General features: G+C 38.4%; 1 protein-coding gene across 1 annotated transcript in view; it reads right to left on the bottom strand.

Annotated features, from left to right (window-relative positions):
- Positions 1-5241: 5241 nt before the first annotated feature.
- Positions 5242-13805, bottom strand: part of LOC129757142 (protein cueball) — a 56320-nt gene continuing 47756 nt past the window's right edge. Inside the window, exons 3-4 of the mRNA XM_055754267.1 lie at positions 6847-7117; positions 5242-6780 (exon numbers count right to left, since the gene is read on the bottom strand). Coding sequence (XP_055610242.1) covers positions 6646-6780; positions 6847-7117 — 406 coding nt within the window. The 3' untranslated portion in view covers positions 5242-6645. The remainder of the gene's footprint in view (positions 6781-6846; positions 7118-13805) is intronic.

The raw sequence follows: 13805 nt of genomic DNA, 5'->3' as shown, positions 1-13805 counted from the left end.
CCCCGCCAAAGGAAAAATAATCGGTTTGCCAAAATGGGTGCCATGACTTTTGGTTTCTGGGAATAAAGACGAAAGTTGTATGGGAGGGTCCCTTTTCTTAGATGGGAGGGGCTCAAAAGTATTACTAAAACCTTACCCTGGTCCAACTACATCTCTGTACCAAATTTCAGGCTGATCGGTTAAGCGGTGTGGATTTGTATAAGGTGCATACAAACAAACAAACATATATAGTCCAACTCATCTTTATATATTAGATTATTATTATTTATTTACATAGTTTTCCGTCTCACGACATAACTTGACGAACATAATTCCTAAAATTCACTCGGTCCATGGCAACCGTTCTCCAATTTCTCGGGCACCCCACGTTCGACAGATCACGCTCCACTTGGTCTAACCACCTCGCTCATTGCGCCCCCGCTCGTCTTGTTCCTACCGGATTCGTAGCGAACACCTGTTTTGCAGGACAGTCGTCCGGCATTCTCGCAACATGTCCCGCCCAGCGTATCAGGCCAGCCTTCACCACCTTCTGGATATTGGGTTCGCCGTAGAGTCGCGCGAGCTCGTGGTTCATCCTTCGTCTCCATACTTCGTTCTCCTGTACGCCGCCAAAGATGGTTCTTAACAGGAATGCTATATCATGAATTCACTACCGATGCCTACAAATAAATCTAATTCTAATTCTAAAACACTCGTCGCTCGAATACTCCGAGTGTACGCAGGTCCTCCTCGAGCAATATCCATGTCTCGTGCCCGTAGAGAACAATGAGCGTCTAATGAGCGTCATATACAGGTTACACTTCGTGCGAGGGCTAAGTCAAGTCTTCTCGACCGCAGTTGCTTGTGGAGTCCATAGTAGGCACGACTTCTGCTGATAATTCGCCTCCGGATCTCACGGCTGGTGTCATTGTCTGCGGTCACCAGTGAGCCGAGATAGACAAAGTCTTCGACTATCTCCAGCTCGTCGCCGTCGATCGTGACCTTGTTAACGCAACCACATCCAAATGGTGGAGTGATAAAATGCAGTTTCGAACTAGTGGAACAAGAAAAACGAAGAAATGCGATGTGCACGGATGGCATCGCATATTGGTTCATCGAAAAATTAACGTCAGTTCTTGTATGGAGGCATACCGTTCCCTCAAAAAGTGATAGAGGTCATCGAAACAAGTTCTGAACACTTATCGACAGCTACAGCCGCTGCACTGAGCTGTATTTTCGGAGCGAGAAATCCGGCTGTCACATAGCGAAAGAACCGTTCGCTGGTCGAGATGGTGAGGTGTATGTCCAGCTGGCATGGCATGGGCTACCGTCACTGGGCTAAGGCTACACGACCAATTATCGACGTTTCATCGACAGGAAAACTAACAAGGTGGTTTTCAGCAGAGATGTATGTTCCTTACGACACACGATGGTTCTTCAAAGAGTCCCGTAATCCGAAAAATTCGAGGTTCTGTAGCATCCAAACCAAGTAGAGCAAGATATCGCTGAATGCGTTACGTAGTATTGTAGTGGTCCCAGACAACGATTTCTTAGATTTTGCAATACCGATAGCGACGATAATGGTCTACTGAAAAGTAAAACGGTCTAAGGCACTCGGCACGAATGTGGAAGCGAAAGCGGATCTGTGCCTCTATGTTCGGAATCAAAACGGCCGCAACATCCAGCGAACCCGAATATCAACAAACAAAACAACAGGTCTTCAAATACTTGGAAACGAATATCCAGCTTGGTATCCAAGTTTCGATCTAGGTCAAAAAGCGTACATCGATCCGGATTGTCAGGAGGGTTGAACATTTTCGGCACGAAATTGACCATATTGTCCGCATACCACTTCAGCAGGTCCTTGGAGTAGTGGCGTGAGACCAAATCCGGCCAGAAGATTGTTGGGACGTTGTGGGCCTTCTGGAGAGGAAGTAGCCGCCTCTGGAGTCACGAAAGGTTCACTTCGCTTCCCGCTCGTGCAGATGACTTGCCAAACCAGGAATTTATTTGCAAATTTGGACATCTTCTGAGCGCGGACATGCTCCGGAACGCTGAATTTATCGTTGGTCGGGAAAAAACAGGTTGGCCTCCAGATATGTTTCGTCGTCCATGATGCAGCATTCAACTTTCGTCAGCATGTTGAGGTACAACTTCCTGGCAAAGGGGTTTTGGCGGACATATTCTGCTTCTCGTCGCAATTAGGGGCCTTCTGGATAAAACTTCGGCTTAGGTGCAGCTTCTTAACCACATCCCGAACGGAGGCGTTCGGGTTTTGGTTGAAGGCCTCAACTACGTGGTTGTGATTTTCGGTGTTGTACGGAATACTTTTTCCTTCACTTCTGGGCTTCCGATCGGTGGTCAATCGTTTCTCAAACCGCTTAATCACTAGCGATACCGTGGAATTTATGATAACCAACGTTTTAACGATAGAACGATGCGAGAGATCCTTGTATTCGTGATGAGTGCGCAAGATTTTATCACACATGAGCTGTTCTTTTGACTCCATTTCCGCGAGTTTTGATCACAGGACTTTAAAACTTACAGGATGTAAACAATGCACTATGAACTAAATCCACCCCAATTTTCACTAAATTCTTCCCAACGGTTAAAAACTTTGAGCAATTTCATAGTGTGGCAATTTCATCGCGGACATCCTTTACCAGAGCCTCGTCTGAAGTCTGCTGTATCTCGTGGTTAACACGCGGCCAGACATCGGGATTTGCGCGTCGATTCTCGGAAGAACGGTGTCGAGACCAACCGAGGCGGAATGGACGGATGCAACGCAAGTTTTACGGTGCCTTTAATAAACCGTGGATCTAAATTCATCTGGGAGGCCATCAAAAGAAATTAGAAGGATATACCGACGCGACTGGAAAGCACTGTACAAGACCGGAAATCTAACTCTGGTTACCTGTTCAGGCTCGGTGGCGGTACCATCCTATGGGGAGCCAAGAAACAAACTTGCGAGGCTCTTTCTTCAACCGAAGCGGAATACAAATTCCTAGCTTGGCAGCCTTGAGCTATACTGTGATTGTGTAAACTGCTTCTTTCGAAAACCGGTGAAAGATCCAACCTGGATGAAAAAAGACAACCTGCATCAAATTGGTGACACATGGAAGCCATGTACCAATTCATCAACAACTTGGAGGAATGCAATGTGATCTCACTTGAATAACGGGCCACAGAACTGAAGCTGGCAGACACCATTAGTGGTATGAATAAGGTTCAGCAATTGCTTCGATAGCTTTTACTTAGCTCGAAATCAATCAAAGCAAAAGTCCAAAGCATTTGCTAAGTTTGGTATGAATAAACATTTTCTTAGCGGATGTGTAGGGAACATGCCCTATTATGCGCCACCTAAGCGAATCGCTGATTTTATATGTATTCCACGTACGAATTGAGTTAAAAATGGGCGTAATCGTTGAAGAAAAGTGTTTTCTACAAATGCCTATGATTTTTTATTACTCAAATTGCTTTAGTTGCTTCAAAAACTTGATTTTTAAAAACCATATTCAAAACCACAGAACAAAACTGTGTTGCAAATACGCGCCGCTGTGTATTCAATACGCGCCTAGCAGCCGAACACATCCGAAAACAGCCGAAGACCGAAAACACACCAATACTTAAATACACTTTGACTGAAAAGAAAATCAAAATGGACTAATCAAAATTTAAAAAAAATGAAAAGTAAATTTTTTGGGCTGAATTAACGCTCAAAATATGGTTTTAGACTTTTTGTTCATTTTCAATGAAAATAGGCCTTTTTGAAAAATTTATGCTATTTTCAGCCTACTACGATTGGCGCGTTATAACGAGCGCATGGGCCGTGATAGAACATACCCATGAAAAGCATACCTTAGCGAGTTCAGTATGATTTTTTAGCCTAAAATCATAATTTAGATTCTCCTCTATCGATGTGTCAGAAAATATTGTCTTATTCGTTTTTCTCCGCTTGGTGACACCTTATTGAAAGTGTTTTAAAATTTAGATCGAAATGAAAAAAAACATAAATTGTGAAATTATCACGACACAGGGGCATTTTAAGGAAAAATTCATACTTGCCATGACCAATCACAGCATTTAAAACAAATTGGTAATATTTTGCAGGCTTAAAATGTTTCAGATTCTTCAAAACAAAGGTGGCGCGTATTAGCCACATGGGGCGTTATATGAACTTTTCCCCTACTAAAGTCTTAGAACATAGCTTTTGCTTCGAAAAATAGAGCTATCCGACCAGCAGAATCTGAAGTTTTCTAAAGTAAAATGAAAGAAGACTATCAGAAAATTAAAAAATTCGGCTAAAGTAGCCTTGAACTCGACGAAGCGGTTGGTGGGTGTAAGAACGACCGGAATTTTTTTTTGGTAAATGCGTGCTCGTATGTTGATGTTTAAAACAAAATGAAAACATATTCGAATATTGTCAAACGAAAAATTTCCTAACTTTAATATTTATCATAAGCTCTTCCACATGTATTCGGATCGGGATAATCCGATGTATAAAAAAATAGCAATAGGCGCGCATTTTAATTTAGATTTTTTTTAATCTTAGGATTATAACAAAATTGTATAAAAATGATAGATCTGTATAATATTTTAAATTATTACAATTTATTTCTTACTTTGGGCCAATTGGGACTTCTTCCACTATAACCAGATTTTTTTAATTTGAAATATTTACTAATTGATTTTTTTAATTTTATCTTAGACGAATGATTTTATACAACGACAGGAATATGAAAAAAGTTGAGTTATCACTTCGAATTTTCATAATCCATGTTGAAAATGCCTTTTTGAATTGTTTTGAAGTGAAATATTGCTAATTTGATAAATTCATGACGTTATTAAAGAATTTTTTATTGAAAAAGTCTGCTACCGAGCATGCTTAGAAAATAAAGCAATTGCTAGGAGATTTGTCGAGCAATTGCTTCAGATTTGAGCTTTATTCATACCAAACTAGCTTGTTCTAAAAGTAAAAGCTCCTGACTGAGAAAACAGCTGTCAAAAAAACGTTATTCATAACAACCGAAGCAATTGCTTTAAGCGACTGCTCGACTGCTCGATTTAGTTTAGCAAAAGCAATTACTAGGTTTTTTTCATACCACCCCATGTGCTTTGGAAAAGTGATGGAGTACATCATAGCATTCAAGATTTATACACAACCAAAGGTACTTGGCGGGTATGGCGGGATACAGAGCCTATATTTTTTTCCCGGAAAATGAAGGACGTTCGGATCAATAAACATGGGCAGAGTCGTTCTTCTAACTAATCCATGTACATCGTACATATTTCATTTATAAAATAAACTACGAAATTTCTACTACTATTCAATCGTACACGTGTAACAGCAATCGATTTCATTCGATGAACTATTTTAGTTGCTGCGTGTTAAAAACCTATTTTAATATCACATTTCTTATGTGGATATTAAGAGTATAGTCTTTCACCGTTTGTGCTGCATTTACATTTTTTCGCTTCAATTTGTTAACCTATTTAAAGTACTGGTTCGGCTTCAGCCTTATTGTTGTTGTTGTGTTTTAAGTGTAGGTTTATGATTTTTTTTAAGCTTAGCAATGGGGCGAGCGTATTTCCCAAAGCTCGGCAGCCCCATCGTTGTGGATTGCAATGGAACCGAAATTATTTAAGAAATAAGGTTCAATCAAATGGCGTTTACAGGCATTGAATGAGGCGTTTCAAGCGCAAATTAACAACAAAAAGAAGCTACAAACTTGAGCTTAAATTTGTATGACCGGCTTTTAATCATATGGCTATTCAAGAAAATTTAACTAAATAGGAACCTTAAGAAAAAACGAAAAGAAACATGAAATCAAAGGTTTGATATGATTAAGCTAAAATAATAAGTATAACATAAATATGAATGAGTTTATTTTTCAAAGTTGATGGCAAAATTTGAATTTAACAGGCTCGTAAAAATACAACCTTCTGGGTACATGAAAGGACTTCTTAGGAAGGCTGAAGGCTGCATCGTTAGGCTTGAGACGTTTCCTCGCAAATAAACGAATAAAGCTTGAAATTTTAAATATGTTGATCCTGAAAAAAGTAACGCATTGGATTTAGAGCTTGGCCAAAACAAAGTTAATAAAGTTATAATGATTTCGTTCTTTTGCTGTTGTATGATTACAAAACTTATAATATAATTGAACGATCCAACGGAATATAACTTCAATTTTGGCTTAAATTCTTCCACATGCTTTAATTTTTTGAACATTAAAATTAAATTTTCGAGCACATAAACAAAATTTAAAAAATAAGAAAATTGCTCAACAAACTAATATATCAGACTTTGACCGAAAGTCTGGCGCATCTTTGAAGCAAATTGTTTTGGTAATACTACCTAATCTATAATTAAGCACATAATTTACTTTCCCGCTACTATTTTATCTATACTATTTCGCTAGTCTGGAGAGATTTCAGTGGTTCGGTTTCATCATTATCAACGCCCATCGTTGTAACGATTAAGTCATTCCGTGTCTTAAGTATTCTCAATAATAATCGCACTTTTACAGCTGCCGCTCGAAAGGAGGTTTTGTTGTTGTTGCAGGTTTTGCATCTGAGTAGTAAATCAGGTATGATCATGACACACCTCCACAACACAGGTGCTTCAGTCTCGTCTCGCCACAATACAATGTGTTTCGATGTGAGGGGTTAGTTTTTCCCGCCCGAGGTACAACTGCCGCTCGGAAGCTTCCGGTAAGATCCGGCCAGGCTCTCGATATCGTCCAGCAGGTACTGTTTGTCGTCGGCTTTCGATTTCTGCAGCAGCTTTGTATCGAAGCAAGGCTAAAAGATAAAAATAAATTGCATTAATTCAACCGCTCGTGGTTTGGCGAAGTAAAGTGACTTTACCGTTTCGCACACGTTCATGTTGCAGCAATTTTCGATGGTAATCTCACACTGCGTTGCCGGCCGGGAAGTCATCTGCGTATGGTTTGTCACCTTGAAGCGCTTGGTGATGCGAGGACGACCGTCTTCGTAGAAACGCCGCACCAGCCACAGGATCACCATCAAGATGAACAGCGAAGCGGTGAACGCCAGGGAGGTGTAGACAACGGTTCGGTTGAACGAGTTCTTACAGTAACTGACCTGAGGTTCAACGAGTTCGTTTGGTACCGGGATCCTACAAGTAGACATCAATAAAAAAAAAACAAGCGTATTAATTGCTGTGAACAATCCCTTTTGCACTAAGCATGGGGATGAGCTAGAAAATACTTTCATTATGAAAATTCAACTGGACGAACTTTAGCTATTCAGCTTTCTTTCAAAACTAATTAAAAATATAAATTTCAAGCTATTTAATTTCTTTTGCTAAATTTATAATATCAAGACACTTTCTTGACAGTTTTGAGAGGCCCCAAACTTAAAAAAAAATCCTTCATTTACTCTGAGAGGTTTACTTACATGGAGATTTGAAGCGTAGCCCTTCAAAGTGAGAGTTTGAGTTATCACTGAGCCACGACCGATTCTTAAATATCATTTTTACTTCCAGCACTCAAGGTAAAAAGAAGTTCCAAATTGATGCCATGTGGAACTTGCAAGTTGAAGGATGGTTCATTGAAAAGCACATGAACTTCTAATGTAACAAAAGCACAGAACACGAGCGAGTGTAGCGAAAGGCCTGTTTTGAACTTTAAAGTTCTTCAAGTCATTACACCGTTCGATCACTGTTCGTGGCAAAGATCTTGAGAAATGAAATAGACTGCTGTTGGCTAATTTCCTGTTCTAACATTTATGCTCCAGAACGAACCCTACGTTATCGAGACTGGCTTTCATTGGAACCACTAAGCCCCAACGTTCTTCAAAAATATGTTTCCTCCGATAGCCTATTCGATTTGAATGTGTCCATTGCAACTTTCAAACGCCGGATTGGGCAAAGCTTGAGTGAACGATTGAGAACCACTAGCAAACGATTTATGTAAAGGTAAACCTATATTTAAGTTTTACTCCTTCAGACAATAAACAATAACTAGTTCTAAGAGAGAAATTGATTTCAAGGTACTTTCAGTCAAATCTTGACGTTGAATGCTACCGCTCAAGTCGTTTTGTGCCTTTTTGTAATTTTTGATGTATTTTATGTATTATGACTTGTCAGCTTTTTCAAAAAGCTAAATTCCAAAATATCAAGATTCAACCAAATATGTTAAACAATTATAAGTAGGTTTTAAAATTATTTTTTTTTCTGAAAGGTATGCTTGATCGCTAAATACATATAACCCAAGGAATCAAAAGTCGCATAGTTAGATACTTTATCTTATCCATTACATGTTTATAAGGCTGAATAAAAGGTACTCGAGAGAAATGAAAATAAGTGCTTGATTTGAACCTCTGAACGAAAATAAATAGTCTAAACAAGTAGCATAAACATTTTTTAGCGTTCCAAGTATCTTAAAAAATCCAGGATTCAATTTGGCCTACCGTGCTTCGTTATATACGAACTTCTTATGAATTTTTCGATTCCTTGCAGAACTTCTTACAAACTTTTTGGTTCCATGCAGAACTTGTTACGAACTTTTAAGTATAAAACTCTTTCACAGTGAAGGCAACATTAAATTAAAATTAATAGGTATAAAAATCTAAAGCAAGGAAAAGTATGATTTTTTTCATTAATCTTTTTTATGTCTTATGTCTAGGCTGAAGAGCATTTTACTCAGCTTCAACTTTGGGGGTAGGGTATTGCAGCACTCGCAATCTACAATATCAAAAATAGGTGCAAAGTTCCTTAGGGAACTTGAATGTACCAAAGGCATATAAAAGCACGAATGTTGCTGAACTTCCTGTTTTGAGCTTTTTAAAATTCAAACTGCGTGCAAGGAATTTTCAATTTCTTAGGCCAAATCTAAACTTTGGAAGGTACTGTTTAGGAAGTTATGTGACTTTCCCCCAACTCTTCTAAAACTCTTACTTCAACAGCATCACGCGAAAATGATGAATTCAATCAATATTACATATCTTAAAGAAACAAAATGACAAATGAGTAGGAAGAAACCAACAATGATCATTTACAACTTACAACGTTTATATTTTGTTCGGTTAGCAGATATAACATTTGGCAGAAGTCATTAAGTTTTGCATAGAAAAATTAACTTTATGGCAAATATCAATCGAAGAAATCGTACTTGCGGGTAGCAAGCCTTAACCGCAGACGTGCCGAGATGACCTGCAACATCATTGAGGTTAGCAAGTACTGGTTGAATGCATCCCAGTGGTAAACCAGAGGTCCATTTGGAAAAGTAACGGAAAAGGACTTGGCCCATCAAGCTTATTATCAAACGGATGCGCTGCGGTTGGCTTATTTGAGCTCACTTTTAACTGATGCAAAGGATATTCGAGCGTTTTCGGAGTAGTTGTTTAGGGGACTGTGAGTTGCCATCAACTTCGACCATAACTCATAGCCTGCTCCAGAGCCATGGAAAGAGTGCTTTCCAAGATCTAAAATTGAATCGAATTTTGAATAACGCAACGATTAGCAGGCATGTGCTGCTCACTAACAGCTGGAAGAAGTCGCTGTCGAGCAGATTTTCATAGCAAAATGAGATGGATTTTTGGTATCACCTCTTTTGAGGGTCAAATTTGCTCTAATTATGCTTGACATAAGGTAATACGAGGCAAAAAAAAAGAGCGAAAGTTTTTATACATGCTGGTAAGAAAAGTGATGTGAACTTTTTTGAGACCCAAATATTACCTCGTATTCTAACAGTTTTGAGAGCATATTAATGCCAAATTAACTCATGAATAAAAAAATTTTTGCACTCATTTTTGCTGTGTACCTTCTTATGTCAAGCGAAATGAAAGAAAATTTGGCTTTCATTGCGTGATCCCTTAGACCCATTTAGGTCCTTCCTCCACCCAATACCCTTCTTTAGAAAGTGAAGGGGCATTTTATCCTAAGGATAATTTTATTCTAATTTAAGTTTACTTTTTCTGTACGACTTATTTTGTCTTACTTCCGCGTATGTCTATCACCATACAATTTAACATCTGATTCTTCGTCCGATTCCATCACTTTCATCGTATGATCCTTGCCAGGATTGGTCATATTTTCAAACAGTCTGTTTTATTTATTGTGTTGCCACTTTCTTGAAAGTGTTTATATCCACACAATCTTTGATGTTCGTCGGTAGGTTGTAGAACATTTTCAATCCGTTGTAGAAAAGAGAGCATTTGCTCATCTCTTTCCTAATATTCGGCAGTCTGAAGACTTGTGTTCTTCTAGTGTTGTATCTGTGAATGTTGATTCCGTATTGCAGGCCATCCGTTAAATAATTTGGTAGCATTCCATTTTTTCATATATATTAAAATTAAGCAGTTATATGCAATTTCCTGTTTCATTGACAACTATTGAAGAATATCGAGCATTCAAACGCTGGCGTGTTCGATTGCATCGTATCACTACTCGCATAATTTTTTTGTGTGTTTTGATTGCAGTCGGTTTGTCTGTGTGTCAGATGCGTGAAGCAATATTGTAGCGCAATAATCGAAGTGTGGTATGATCACGGATTTAACATAAATTACTTTTGGCCAGAAAGTCATAGATCGGCTAAATTGGCAAAGTATGCCATATTTTATGGCGATTTTCTTGATTGTATAGTCAATATGTGCTATGAAATTCAGCTTCTCGTCAACTTGTATTCCCAAGTATTTGATCTGACGCACTCTTTCGATGGCACAACCATCAATTCCCAATTCGGGGCAAACTCTTATTTGACGAGTAATAATAACCATTCTGCTGGTTTCATTAAGATTCACACTTATGTTTTAAAAACTTAGAAATATTTTTCAAATCGGCAATTGCTTCTTGAATCATCTGCAGACAATTTGAGACAACCATAACGTAGACAGCGTTTTTTATGTCATTGATGTACAATATGAATAACAAGGGACCCAGAACACTTCCTTAGGGGACTCCTAGATTATTTTCTTTATATCGTGAATACGATGATCCATATTGTGTTCTCCGCATTCTATTATTCAAAAAGTAGTCTTAAAACAGTTAAGTACCCCCAAGCAACCAAAAGTCCCATAAAACAGGTAAAAAAACGCTTACTCAGCCCATCATTGATATGAAGTACGTTCTATGCAGCTCAAAATTTAAGTTCTCATTGATACTTTCAAGTTCCAAAATAAGTCTTAATGATCTTCTATTCAGCTTTCAACGACCTCTTAATTCAGCTTCCGAAAATGAGCAAAAAATCTCTCTCTATCTCAACTGAACCGTTGGCTTCGGTTCATATCACCTTCTCTTGATTATTTACTGTGTCCTGTACCGGTGCCGCCATGATGCCACGCGCCGGATTCCAAACTCGACAAATTGCTCAATTGCTTCTTTCTTACATTTCCTACATAAAGCTTAGTTCTTTTAGAAATGGGACAATTTCTTTTGCTTATAGCTCGTTAACTAGTAATCGGACATTCAAAATTTTGACAGCATTTTGCTGCCTGTGAAAAGTACTATCCGACCTATTTTTATCAAAATTCTAAATTTACGCGTTTTTAAGACATTTACAGTGCAAGAAAAAATGAAAAAAATAATTTTGCACAGTTTTCTTCAAAATCCATCATTATCAAATTGATAGATGACAAAACCGTTGATTATTCAAAGAGTTAATGTGTGTGAGTGGCAGAGGTGCAAAGCATCGCATCGTTTTGTAAGCAACGTTTGACTTTTTCCCGACCACATCAAACTAACTTCATCTTCGGAAGCGTCGGCTTGCAAACATAGCACGCCTACTTTTGATTGTAAATGAACGCATCGCAACGACGCTGTGGCACGATTGGTTCAAATCAAGGTTGCTGTTCTTCGCTCAGAATGGTTTTTCACCCCGATCCTAGTCACCAACGAGTATACTCCTCAACATAGAAAGTCTGTTTTCTTAAGAAACGACGCTTTTCAGCATAGAACGACGCAAACCTAGTTTGTTTTTCTTTCCCTCTTTAGTGATCCGTTATTTTTTGAGTTACTATCGGTAACCATCAAACAATCATCATTCGCTTCTAATGAAAACATTGCGCGTAGACGGCATCGAATTCTTCGACATCTACTCGACTCGCTGACGATCATGCTTCGCCGCGAACGCTTCATGAAGAAAAACGAGTTAATTCTTGGAACGCAAGAGATGCCCAAGAACCAAATTTATGCCAAAATTGCCTTATTTTCCTCTCAAGCTGTGTTAATTATTTTATTAAATGTCGGTCTTAGTCTTTATCCCAGGAATTGATTCCTAGTAGCATTCTCCCTTAAAGGTCTGATTTTGGGCATGAATCAACAGCATCGTCATCAACTCGCGCCGAATCAACTCGCAAACGAGTTCATTCAGTAGCAAAGCGAATGATTGCTGGAGTAAACAATGACTAAAAATCGGAAGGAGAAAATCAACAAGGAACGCTAGGCAACACAAACAGAACGAAAATTCATAGTACATGGTTCACTAAGACGGCGTTGTTATGTTGCATGTTTTGATTCGTTCGCGAGTCGATGCTTAACAGCGTCGTTACTGTGGTTGCGTCGTAACGATTGAAAATTTTGAAGCAAACGAAGCGATTATCAGTAACCCTGGTTCAAATGACTGCATCTCTTAAGTTCATTCCGATGCTTTGCGAACAGTTCGCCTACTGATTTTAAGGCGACGTCAACCGAAGGATCCGTTCGTTTGAATTTATCGAGGATAAGTTCAAACGACCTTATCGAGATAGGGTCGTTTTTGAACGTTCAATTGAATGTTCGTCTGATGCGTTCGGCAGCCTAAGGCAAGAAGCCGAGCCGTGTTAGGATGGGATGGATTATTGATATGGTGCATTGCTTGCGTGTGGTGTTGGACGTCGCTCGACGATAGAGGGTGTCGGGTGTCTTGTAGAGAATGAGGCGCAGTTACAGTTTCATTTAACAGTCCAATTTCACTGAATAAAATGCAAACCGCCCAACTACGGTTGGGCTTGTAAGAGATTGTTGATTCTTTTTCATTCCAATTTGCGGATATTGGCTGTTTGCTTGAGTTCTGAACCTAAAACTAAAGCAAACCATCAATATCAGCAAAATTTAATTTCAGGATCAGTATGCATGAAAATCTGTTTTCAGATTTCAGATTCAGATTTCAGATTCCCATTCCAGATGCAGATTTCAGATTCAGGTTTCAGATTTCAGATTCAGATTTCAGACTCAGATTTCAGATTCAGATTTCAGATTCAGATTTCAGATTCAGATTTCAGATTCAGATTTCAGATTCAGATTTCAGATTCAGATTTCAGATTTCAGATTTCAGATTCAGATTTCAGATTCAGATTCAGATTAACGATTCAGATATCAGATTCAGATATCAGATTCAGATTTCAGATTCAGATTTCAGATTAAGATTTCAGATTCAGATTTCAGATTCAGATTTCAGATTCAGATTTCAGATTCAGATTTCAGATTCAGATTTCAGATTCAGATTTCAGATTCAGATTTCAGATTCAGACTCAGATTCAGATTTCAGATTCAGATTTCAGATTCAGATTTCAGATTCAGATTTCAGATTCAGATTTCAGATTCAGATTCAGATTTCAGATTCAGATTTCAGATTCAGATTTCAGATTCAGATTTCAGATTCAGATTTCAGATTCAGATTTCAGAATCAGATTTCTGAATCAGATTTCAGATTCAGATTTCAGATTACGGATTTCAGATTTAGATTTCACATTCAGATTTCAGATTCATATTTTGTTTTAGATTTCAGATTCATATTTTGTTTAGATTTCAAATTTCAGATTCTGATTCAGATATCGGATTCAGGTTTCATATTAAGTATTCAGTTTTAGAATTAAGGTTCAGATTT

Source organism: Uranotaenia lowii, chromosome 3 (assembly GCF_029784155.1).
Source record: "Uranotaenia lowii strain MFRU-FL chromosome 3, ASM2978415v1, whole genome shotgun sequence".
In the NCBI taxonomy this organism is placed as follows: domain Eukaryota; kingdom Metazoa; phylum Arthropoda; class Insecta; order Diptera; family Culicidae; genus Uranotaenia; species Uranotaenia lowii.
The sequence above is the reverse complement of the archived record's forward strand: the minus strand, read 5'-3'. Positions and strand labels throughout refer to the sequence as shown.